General features: G+C 47.0%; 1 protein-coding gene across 1 annotated transcript in view; it reads left to right on the plus strand.

The window, feature by feature from the left end:
• Nucleotides 1-12,485, plus strand: part of LOC135262728 (rho GTPase-activating protein 26-like) — an 88,103-nt gene that overhangs the window by 26,347 nt on the left and 49,271 nt on the right. The window contains exons 2-4 of the mRNA XM_064349897.1: nucleotides 9,300-9,395; nucleotides 10,672-10,733; nucleotides 11,912-11,983. Coding sequence (XP_064205967.1) covers nucleotides 9,300-9,395; nucleotides 10,672-10,733; nucleotides 11,912-11,983 — 230 coding nt within the window. The remainder of the gene's footprint in view (nucleotides 1-9,299; nucleotides 9,396-10,671; nucleotides 10,734-11,911; nucleotides 11,984-12,485) is intronic.

Raw genomic sequence — 12,485 nt, forward strand, 5'->3', positions numbered from 1 at the left:
CCTGGCGTCTGATAGGCCCGCTCTGAACTACGCTCCTAACTACGCTCCTGACTACGCTCTGAACTACGCTCCTAACTACGCTCTGAACTACACTCCTAATTACGCTCCTTACTACGCTCTGAACTGTACTCTGAACTATACTCCTAACTATGCTCCGAACTGCACTCTGAGCTACGCTCCAAACTACGCTCCTTACTACACTCTGAACTACACTCTGAACTACACTCTGAACTACGCTCCTTACTACGCTCTGAACTACGCTCTGAACTACGCTCCTTACTACACTCTGAACTACACTCTGAACTACGCTCTGAACTGTACTCCCAGCTAGCCTCTGATTTATGCTCTATGCTCTGAACTACACTCCACATCCAGGGAAGTGCAGAGTAAAATACATTTTTCCCGCACAGGTGCTTGTTTTGATGTTGAGGCAAATGAGCCTTCTGCTGAAAATACAGGTTTGGCTCCACATGCACGCGCGCCAGTGTGCTTTTCATTAACCTCCCATCCTGAGTGGAAAAAATGTTCAGACGGAGTACAGGAATGTGGAGCTGCACGCTGCCTCTCCGGTCCCATTCCCGTCTTTCCCTCACGTCCCATTCCCGTCTTTCCCTCACATCCCATTCCCCTCTTTCCCTCACGTCCCATTCCCATCTTTCCCTCACGTCCCATTCCCATCTTTCCCTCACATCCCATTCCCATCTTTCCCTCACGTCCCATTCCCATCTTTCCCTCACATCCCATTCCCGTCTTTCCCTCACATCCCATTCCCGTCTTTCCCTCACATCCCATTCCTGTCTTTTCCTCATATCTGTATGGGACTGTAACATTCAGCCAGTTTAATGGTGCATGAAATTCAGCTTATTTGGTTTTATGTCAAATTAGAGAAAGCAAAGCCAAGGTCCGTAGAGTGACTTTTCAGATTTGCGGCGCATGGAAAAAAACTAGCTAATTAATTTGGTAAAGTTGATCTACGGTAGCTGTAAATATACTGTATGCAGTTTCTTGATATGCACAAAAATCCTACTATGACAGGAAAGGCATAGTCAAATGCACTGTACTATGTTTACAGTGCATCACTCAGACTGAAGACTTCAACTGAAAATAAGGCATGATGGGAAAATGGGTCAATGTCTTTGGCTGTGGAGTACATTGAATTACCACATAGCTTTTAGGGTATTTGCAAGCATAGCTTTAAGTGCTATGCAGAGGGGTAAAGATGCTAATAATGCTTTGTTTGTCTTGTAATGCATCATGGGTACTGTAGTTCTCATGTGCCGCTGGGATTAAGGAACCTTGCCTGTAAAACGGAGTTGCGGGTCCACTTCCTGTGTGGGCAGTGTAACTGTGCCCTCCAGCGAGGTCCGCACGGCTGAGTCTGAATTTCAGTAAATGTTCAGCTCCTGAATGGAGAAGTATGGGGGGGGGTGGGGGGGGGGTAAAGGGCATCCGTCGAGGCAAAATGACTAATGCACCACTGCGGTTTCTCCGAAGCGTATATTCTATCCGGGTCCCCCCCCTCCCCCCCCCAAATAAAAAACAATGTTCCCTTTCTCCCCGGCCGTGGTGATGATTTACAGCTTGTCTCTATGTATGGGCTGTGCGCGGGTTCGATGCCACACCCAACAAGCGCAGCGCCGTGTGGTTTACAGACCGCCAATCATGCCCTGCGGTACTGGAATGCGCTAGGCGCTAGGCGTTATGCTACAGGGAAGGAGCGCTTTCGGCGATTTTGCGTCGAGCGGCGACTCCCTGCCATCGGAGCCACACACTGCAGGCGTCTGGAAGAGCAGTTTTCCGACGGTGCGTTGCGGTATTTTTCCGAACTGCGTTTCTCCCAGCGCTCCACGGTTGTTGCGTTGGGCTGCCGCGGGAAAGCTTGGCTTGGTTGGCCGTCGTTCTGGCTCGTCCGAGAGTGAGTGAGCGAGTGAGCGAGTGAGAGAGTGAGAGAGTGAGAGAGTGAGAGAGAGGGAGGCAGTGAGAGAGTAGAAAATAAAAGTTTGCTGAGGTGGATCTTTCTCTGCTTGTTGAAAATGTGGAAATCACAAAGGTCTCCATGGAGATGAAGATATAGAACTATACAGTGAAGTGGTCTCATTTTCACACGTAAGCGATATCGATCCGACGCTTGGTACAGTCAGTACTTCTGGGCTTCATCTTCAAACATTACACCACATTACACTACATTACATTACAGTCACTTGGCAGACACTCTTACCCGGAGCGACTTACAGTAATGGAGGACTGTGACTCTCAGGAATATAAAAATGCAGCATCACCAAGGAGGCAAACAGGCCCATTTATGACCAATAAGTGTGACGTTAACCTAACAAACAAGAATTTGCATTGTAACAAAAAAGGCGCCTCTAGACATATAACCCATCTTTACACAGCTATACCTCTAACATTATCCAACAGGGAAACCAAAGAAAGAACTATAAAAAAACGTATATGACATGTAAAAGACATTGGCTTTGTCCAGAGCACTAAATAATTAATGTTTATAATATTGCGTATTACATTGTCAGAATTGTTCATGTAAGTTTCCTTGGGCAAGGCTGCCTACTAAAAAAAGCTGAGGAGTGTAATTTAATGGAATGCTGGTTTTATTGTCTGAATTCTCTCAAACGGTACGGACGGAGTGTAGCACAGTGGGTAAGGAACCGGGCTTGTAACCGAAAGGTCGCAGGTTCGATTCCCGGGTAGGACACTGCCGTTGTACCCTTGAGCAAGGTACTTAACCGGAATTGCTTCAGTATATATCCAGCTGTATAAATGGATACAATGTAAAAATGATATGTAAAAGTTGTGTAAGTCGCTCTGGATAAGAGCGTCTGCTAAATGCCTGTAATGTAATGTAATGTAATGGTACTGTGAGCGAGCTCCCGTTATCTTGGGACAGAAAACCTGAGAACTCTATCCGAAGCACAGAATGACAGTCCGAAGCGTTGGGCTTGAAATTTCTCCTCCGGTGACCTCTTTGGCCCCCACGTCCCGGGCGCAAAAATGACACTCATTACCATGTCTTTATTCAGGCCTGCTCATTAGCCCTCCGCAGTCATTTCTGAGAAGCAGAATCTTAAAAAAACGTTTTATTTATTTTTTAATGACGCAGCTTTAATCATCGTCAGTTCCTTTAAAATATCAAAAAAAAAGAAGGAAGCTGAGTTTTTTTGGTCAACCGCACTGTGCTGGTCGTGTTCGGGTGTTCCCCAAGGGTCAGGTGTGCCGGCTCGGTCTTGCCCTCTCTGCACAGTCGGCGACTTTGTTTCGCGGTTCCGGATCTGGACGGCAGTGTTCCATTGTGCGCCGGCAGCGCTGGGAATACAGAGGACACTGTGGGAGAAGAATGAAGGGGATTTTTCAAACGAAATGAGGAGGGGCCGAGGTTTTGGGGAGGTGGTTGGGCGGGTGGACGGGTGGGCGGGTGGGTGGGGGGGGGGGATAGGCAAGTCGCCGGGGTGGCTTATTTTTAGCTTCTCTCTGTTATCCTTCCTCTGGCTCTTGGGCACGTGGAATTTCAGTGCCAAAACAGCCTGGAGCTGTGGAGACTTCTGTTAAACAACATGCCTATCTCTCTCTCTCTCTCTCTCTCTCTCTCTCTCTCTCTCTGTCTCTCTGTCTCTCTCTCTCTCTTCCTCTCTTTCTTTCACTTTCTCTCTCTCGCTCTCTCTCCCCCTTCTCTCTCTCTCTCTCTCTCTCTCTCCCCCTCTCTCTCTGTCTCTCTCTCCGTTCCCCCTCCCTCACATGAGCACGCACCACAAAAGAAGGCTAAAGCCCGCAGTCGGTTTCAGTCTAAACACTGCTCGCTTTGTCCTTAAGTGTTTGACGGATGAACAGAAGCTTTACATTTGTACACTTGCCTTTGATTCCAACAAAGGCCGATCTCCCGATGCCGTCTGAGTGATGGAAGCGAGTAACCCTTGCTTAGTCATTGCTCTAAATTAAAGGGAAAATTCACTTTTTTGGAGTTTTTTTAAAATGACACGTTAATGCGATTTTAAGTGGCCCAGACATCAGTGACGGGTATCAGAGCATTCAGAGTTTTTGGTCTAAAGCCAGATTCTGCACTTCAAGTAAAGCCGGATTTATGCTTTGTTGTACAACCCCTTTCGACAAGTGTCATGCAGCAGAAATGGAAGCGCTGCGTTTTGCATTTATACTTTGGCAAAGGGCTGTTCTGTTGTCTGGGGTAACGAGACGCCAAGCAGCTGATGTGTACGTCTGTATGTGAATAACGACGTATCCATGACAGTGAGTTTTGGTGTTCCATTTGGCTGTCCGATGCAACACAAAGTATGAAGTTCTGTGACATGACATAAAATTCTATGACATGACATAAAATTCTAGTGGTGCGCGACACTTTTTTCCAGTTGAAAATATGTTATTTTTCGCATGCGCCGCTCGTCGAAAGGGTAAATGGTAAATGGACTGCATTTATATAGCGCTTTTATCCAAAGCGCTTTACAATTGATGCCTCTCATTCGCCAGAGCAGTTAGGGGTTAGGTGTCTTGCTCAAGGACACTTCGACACGCCCAGAGCAGGGTTTGAACCGGCAACCCTCCGACTGCCAGACAACCGCTCTTACCTCCTGAGCTATGTCACCCCAAGGGTCTCGCGACGAAGTATAAATCAGGCTCCACTCTAAAGCGTCGTGTCCACGGATGTTATGCTTCCAGAGGCTCTACATAATAAGCAGATTTATTTCATAGTGTTTAATCTCCATTGTCAATGAGAGTCGGTGTTTGTGTTTGCTACCGGTACTTCTTTCCTTCTCAAAACAGCGCGAGTCGTTCGCTCCCTAGGACCCGAGTAGCGATGGCTACGAAGGAAACGGAAACGGAAAAAGACCACGGCACGATATCCTTGAGCACTGGTTTACCTGGCCGTTGGAAATAGGCTAGTTCTAACCTAGAATAAGATTACACTTCATTTTTTTATTTTTTAAAAAGAATGATCAGGTAGTATTCATAAATAGAACCCACGGAGGCATAATGTTACTGTACAGGCTGCTTTGGAGTTATTTGAAGTGTATTTTTTATTTATTTTTTGCTTGTTGACCAGAAAAATTTGATTTCTGGTGCTTGTCAATGTAACATCCTCCACCAAGTTGGGGATCCAAAAAAAAAAAGGAACTACTCTGAGATGCAGAAAGGAACGTGGGTGCCATTTTTGGAAACCCCCCACCTCTCTCTACCCTCAGACAGTCACGTCGTGTCTCAAAGGGGTGCTATCTGCGGGTGTTAGTTTTGGAATGAGACGCACTGTAGCGTTATTAACACCTAGCGGTGCCGCGTTGCTGTTGTGTGTACGTACAGTAAAAATAACTCTGTAGCTCAGCGCGGCCTTAGAGAAAAGCGGGCTCGGGGCGCCCGGCTCGAGGCGTTGATTTCGGCGAGAGGGCGTGCTTCCTGCGGTCTCCACGGCAACACGGCTTCGCAGTCTCTGAGCCGGTCGCGCGGTTGGGCCGCGTCCCGCGTCGAGAGAGCTCGGGCCGAGGAAGCGGCGCGTTGTGTAAACGAGGCTGTTTGTCCGCCCGCGGACCGTTTCGTCTGAGGCTTTCCAGCAGCGCGGCCCTGTCTGTGTCGCTTCAGGCTGCACCTCTCCCCACCTCTCCCCACCCCTCCCCACCCCTCCCCACCCCTCCCTAGCCTCTAGTTTAGCTCTACTCTATTTACCTCAACGTACCTAGTTAGGCTAATGCGATCTCGTTAGTTTTGTGTTTGGCCGGATTGTTTTTGTCTGATTCTGATTAGGCAAATGTGATTTCAGTGCTAGTTTTGTACTTGGCAGGATTGTTTTGTTTATTTGCTCAACAGGTTACCCTACAGGGTTGGAGTCCTGATCTATGTGGTCACTTCTGGCACTACGATCTTTACTTCACTCTAGTGTGTTTTTTTGCACCTCTGCACTTTGAACTGATGCACTTGTTGTAAGTCGCTCTGGGTAAGAGCGTCTGCTAAATGCCATGTAATGTTTGGTATGGAACCCAAGCTTGTTTTTGTCCACCGGTGATGCAGTCCTCGTCCTTTCAGCCATTCTTGTTTAATCTGGGGACAGAGCCCACTTCTGAAGGTTTGCAGTCCCTGTATCTCTTCTGCCTTTTCGGCAAAATTAACGGCAGTTCATCTGTAGTTGTGATGAGCGTAATTATTGCGGTCAGTGCTATTGCGGGATTATGCAATATTGTCGACACGCTGGTTTTTCAAATTGCTGCTAATAATGCAGTTTCACTGCTTCATTTGCAGTAGCCTCATGAGGCAGAACCTTTTTGTACTGCATTTTAACGGCGTTGTACAGTTAAACTACAGTATAACTTAGCTGGAGTAGCTGGGGCAATTTTTGTAAGGGTGTAGCCTGTTTGCTACAAAGGCACTCCTTTCAGACTTGAGTTTGAGCACTCGCATTAGGGAACTGCTCGTGTTTTTCAGACTTCAGTTAGAGGACTCGAGCTGAAGAACTTCTCCTGTTTTCCAGCCGTTGGTTGGAGGGCTTGCTTCGGAGAACTGCTCGTGTTTTGTTCTGTTCTCCGCCCATTCACTGTATTACTTCATTATATTTCTTCTGTTTTTAGCAGCACAAAGCATTTGCACTGCATGAAAAGGATCTGCTCGGTGTGTATTCGATTAGGGTGTTGCTTTAGTTGCATTTGTAACAGGCCAGCCCTCATTTGGAATAAATCATCGGTAGACATTGAATAACATCGTTTGAAGAAGCTCATTTTTTTATTGCCCTAGCAGATGGCCTTATCTAAGGGCTTTTGCATAGCTTGCATTTTTTTAAACATGTTATTCGTGCGATACTGTCATTGACTTCACTGAAACAATTCAGGTTAAGTAAATTCATGTGCACAGGCGCACAAAAAAAAAAAAAAAGTTTCCCATCCAGGATTTGAACTGGCAACCCTCAAAGTAAATGTTTGTTTTTGTGGTCATTGCATAACACTAGTAGTTTACTCAGTGAACTCTCATAGGGAGTGCCGTACCGTGAGGTGTAGTAGGCCTGTACTTCTGTATACATCATTTCATATACCATATATATAGCACTACAATTTTTTTTTTTTAAACATGAAGGAACTTATTTGCGCTACTCTGTTTTTATTTGAAAGTTCTTGATTTTAAATGCACAACACTGCAGCTGGACCAGCTAGAATTCGAACCCATGCTTCATTTGGGAAGTTCAGGGTTCAGAAAGTAAAAGTCCTGCCCATGTGTCTCTTCCACCCATGAACTAATTAGAATGCTGATTTCACTAATTAGTTCTGCCTCCTGGCTGATGAATTATGCTTATTAGCAAATCCAGGTGATTGTAACAAAACACTGGGGTGGAGTTTAACCTTCCAGACCCAGATTTTCCTCCTCTGCTCCCAGGGACGGTGCAGGAACATCAGGACTCCTGCTCGAGCGTCAGTAAGGGTAGCATGCGAGAGGGCTGCTTTTGCAGATCGGATTCGCTCTGATGTCAGCTTCATGTAGCTGGCTGTGCTTCGCTGTTTCCGCGTCGCCTGTAACACAAACGAGCGCGGCTAGCCTGCGTCGTTGGGCCGACATCCAAGCGTCTGTCTCGCACCGTTTGGGGAAGGAGTTTTGCCGCTCGGTGGCCCCTTCAGAGGGTCCTCAGTTTCGTTTAGAGGGTCCTCTGTTTTGTTTAGAGGGTCCTCTGTTTCGTTTAGAGGGACTTCCGTTTCGTTTAGAGGGTCCTCAGTTTCGTTTAGAGGGTCTTCCGTTTCGTTTAGAGGGTCCTCTGTTTCGTTTAGAGGGTCCTCTGTTTCGTTTAGAGGGTCCTGCATTTCGTTTAGAGGGTCCTCTGTTTCGTTTAGAGGGTCCTGCATTTCGTTTAGAGGGTCCTCTGTTTCGTTTAGAGGGTCCTCTGTTTCGTTTAGAGGGTCTTCTGTTTCGTTTAGAGGGTCCTCTGTTTCGTTTATCGCTGCCCTTTGAAGATAGGCCGTGACACTTCACAGCAAAGATCTACTCAATACGCACAAGAAGCGCTGCTCTCACGTGTAGCTGTGGACACCATAGCAGAAACGTTAAGGAAAGAATACTAGTATAGAATGGTCTTTCTACCACCTACTTTAACGAATACAGTTATTTTTGGCAGGTATTGCGGTTATTCATACGCTCCCGGATTATTGGCATCCTCGATGAAGATGTACAGAATTTCTGTGCGAAACAGATCGCACCCTTGCTGAGATGCACTCTTAATTTCCCTGCACGTCTGACAAATATTGTACTTTATTAACGATTCAGCGGAATCGGGCAAAATGAGACATCTTCTAATTATGAATTAATTTCCAACAAATGTGTTGTTTATTTTTCCTCAAGGGGTGCCAATTATTATGGAATTGACTGCACCTGCGCGGTCTTTTTTCCGGGAGATAAATTCCTTTCCGACTGTTTTTTTTTTTTTTCCGTCGTTTCCTGGACCCGCTGATCGCCGGCTCGCGTTTCTCAGAACTCCGAGCGACCCGTGTTAAGAACAGACGCGTCCCGTCCTCTGACGCGCCCCGCTGAGCGTCGAGGCTGAGCCGAGCGAAAAGTGCCAAGTGATGAAGATTGAAGGAGAGTTACGACATCACACGCCGAAGCCCCAGAGTGCACTATGGGAAAGGTCTGGGGGTGCAGCACGTATCGGATTCTGGCAGTCAAGAGGTTCCCACAACCCCCTTTTTTTTTTTACGCGCATCGCCGACGCGTTCGACGCTAGCGCCGTCGCTCGCTAATCCTGGACGAGACGTTTTCCAGCTCGTTCCCGTTAACGATCGCTAAATCTGCTTAGCCGTTTTTTTTTTCTTTTTTTTCTTTTTTTTTACAGTCTCCAATTTAGAGCTAAATTGCGACGTCTCTTCATAAATTCCTCTCGCCGCTGACGGCTATCGGGGAAAGAGAGAGATTGCGGACGTTCAGGACGGCGCTACGGCGCCATAGCGCGATAGGGTGGTGCATAGAACACGAGGTGGGGGGGGGGTAATATTCTCCCACCTGCTTTTTACAAGGGCAACCTCTGAACCCTATTTAAGGAACGGCTGTGTGGCTGTGTTTCTGGTGAGATTGCTCCAAATGCGAATGCAGTGTTAAACTGCATGAAAAAAGATTTAAGACAGAGGGTTTATTTCATATTTCTGGAGCTGGAATCAAAAAAAAAAAAAAAAAGACTGCCCCTGAAATAGACTCATGCCGTGGATTCCTGGTGCTCGTGCGTACTCTGCTGATGTCACACCTTCCTACCACAGCTGTGGATGGCTGGCAACAGCCCCGTCCCCCCCACCCCCATTTTAACCCCTCCCTCTCTCCTCCAGACCTGTCCTCGGCCAAGAGGAAGTTCGCAGAGTCCCTGAACGAATTCAAGTTCCAGTGCATCGGGGATGCTGAGACGGATGATGAGATATGCATCGGTAAGCTGTTCCATCGTGTCTGCCAACTCTTCCCTGGCTGATCAGCACCCTGCCGGGGAAGTGGCCTGACAGTTCCTGTTTCTGTCACTGTATATATATATAAAACCCACCCCCGATGACACTTTTTATTGTTCCAGGGAAGTCATCGTCACAGGTTATATGGGCCTTATCTTAACCCTTAGGTTTTATTTCAGAATTCTAGCCAGTGTTCTAGAACTCCATTGCTTTCACTTACCAGCAGTGATTGTGACATCAGCATTAGAATGTTCAGTTAAGAACATTCTAATCACATTTTGTTTGTGATCGTACACCTCAAATGACCGTAAACTGGGACAGAATAACATGCTGAAAATTCCCAGTTCAAAAGCTACGGTAGTTCCATCCCATTTTACAAAATTATTCCTGTTAATAGCACATTGTTGCTTTATCCACAATGCTTTCCATTTCAATTAGTGCAGGGAGGGAAATCAAATCAAAGAACTTTGATTTCATTCATCTAAAGCCTACAGAGCAGCGCTCTCAAACTCCAGTCACTGTTACTTTTTGTGATTTTTCCTTCAATCAGCAACCGGTTTAGGCCTCGGAAACAAGGCGTGCAGACACTTCAGCCAATCAATGACTGAGATCAATCGCTTAAGTTCAGGAGCACATCAGAAGCCTGCAGACACTGAGGCCCTCCAGGATTTGAGTCTGAGAGCCCTGCTGTAGAGCAGTCTTGTGTAAACAGCGTGTTATCAGGCTAGTTATCCTAAACGGCGGAGACTCACAATGCCAGATCAAGGTCTTCTTTGTCTGGCCTTTGAGTGGATGTGTTGCAGAGTCAGTGTGGCTCGCTTATGTAACTGTTTATAAGTTAAATAGGACAGCCCCGAGGAGCCACTCCGTTTAAAAGAGGTATTGTGATGTTTGGAGTGGACACACCCTGAGACGAACTGAGACGGCGAAGCAAAACCATCCTGTCGGCATGGAAACGACACAATATAACACTCGAGTCGCAGTCCGTAGAACGTTCTCAAATGTACCCAGAGTGCTTTGCTTCATGGAAGACGTGGGGAACGTGCTTGAACCTGAGATCACTTCCTCTTTGCTAGAGACATTTTAACCCCCTGAAAGTAATCCGGATCACATGACCGGAACAGTGGTGTGTCTGCAGTAATGAGCGAAGGCAGTTTGTTTCAATTATTCAATCATTTTTATTAAATTATTTGCACCTGTTTTGTTTTAAGGTTAAGGTGTGATGTTAAGGTGTGAACTTTCTCCCTCCCTCCCTCCCCAGCGAGGTCGCTGCAGGAGTTTGCGGGCGTTTTGCGGAACCTGGAGGACGAGAGAACTCGCATGGTTAGTGTTGGGGCGCGCTCCTGGCGGGAGGGTGTGGGTTTGCATCCCCTCTCCTACACTCTCATTATTATAGAAGCATTCGTATGTATCTTCATTTTATTTTATCAGTGTGAGAGTGTGTGTGTGTGTGTTTGTGTGTGTAAATATATGTATATATATAGATATTTGTTTGAGACATTAGCCTGTGTCTTGTCTGGGTCTCGGTGACCCTGTCATAAAGGCAGCCCTCACACTGTCTGTGCAGCCCTCACACTGTCTGTGCATCCTCACACTACAGACGGTCCTCACACTGTCTGTGCATCCTCACACTGTCTGTGCATCCTCACACTACAGACGGTCCTCACACTGTCTGTGCATCCTCACACTGTCTGTGCATCCTCACACTACAGACGGTCCTCACACTGTCTGTGCATCCTCACACTGCATCCTCACACTGTCTGTGTGCATCCTCACACTGCATCCTCACACTGTCTGTGCATCCTCACCCTGCATCCTCACACTGTCTGTGCATCCTCACCCTGCATCCTCACACTGTCTGTGCATCCTCACACCGCATCACTTTGTTGTACGTCGCTCTGGATAAGAGCATCTGCCAAATGCCTGTAATGTAATGTAATGCATCCTCACACTGTCTGTGCATCCTCACACTGTCTGTGCATCCTCACACTGCATCCTCACACTGTCTGTGCATCCTCACACTGCATCCTCACACTGTCTGTGCATCCTCACACTGCATCCTCACGCTGTCTGTGCATCCTCACACTGCATCCTCACACTGTCTGTGCATCCTCACACTGCATCCTCACACTGTCTGTGCATCCTCACACTGCATCCTCACGCTGTCTGTGCATCCTCACACTCTCTGTGCATCCTCACACTGTCTGTGCATCCTCACACTGCATCCTCACGCTGTCTGTGCATCCTCACACTGCATCCTCACACCGCATCCTCACCCTGTCTGTGCATCCCAGAGGACGTGCAGTCTGTTCTCTCATTGTGTTTGGGGAGCAGTGCAGTTATTCATTCTCTGAAGATGAAACCGTGAAGCCGTTTCTGTGGGGGCTTATTGTATGTACGGGCACTCACACACGCACATGGCTGAGGTAGCTTCGCGGAGGAGGGAGGGAGGGGCCCCCCCGCCCGTTTGACTCTTCCTCTCTCTCGCACCCTGCCTTCAGATCGAAAACGCCGGCGATGTCCTGATCACCCCCCTGGAGAGGTTCCGGAAGGAGCAGATCAGCGCTGCCAAGGTAACCACCCTCCCCCCCCCTTCCCCCCACCCAATAACAGGGTTATGTCGATTTTATTCGACAGAACAAAATCATCGACATTGTATGGATTATTCATGTCAGATTTTATGGGAATAATATGTTAAATTATTTTGTTATTTTGTTGCATGGAAAGCTGTTCTGGCTCCAGTGATTAAATTTGATAACACTGACACCTTCTGGCCAACACAGGTATTGTATATTGTCTGTTTAAAGTGATAATGCCCTGGAGTTGCACACACCTTTATGCAGACAGTACATTTTTCATTTTTACGGCTGAACATTTAGTGAAGCAAGTAAGTTTAAGTACTTTGCTCGAAGGTACAACTCAGTGACTCGGTTATGTTTACAATCCAAGACAACTGATAACAACTCACTAGCAAGCTGCCTGAAGTCTGGACAAAACTCTCATTCTGTATTTCGTATAATTTTCACATCGATCATGCAAACGACACAGCCCTCTAATGTCAATGACTTTCAGTTA

The sequence above is a fragment of the Anguilla rostrata genome, chromosome 9, assembly GCF_018555375.3.
Source record: "Anguilla rostrata isolate EN2019 chromosome 9, ASM1855537v3, whole genome shotgun sequence".
NCBI classification, from domain to species: domain Eukaryota; kingdom Metazoa; phylum Chordata; class Actinopteri; order Anguilliformes; family Anguillidae; genus Anguilla; species Anguilla rostrata.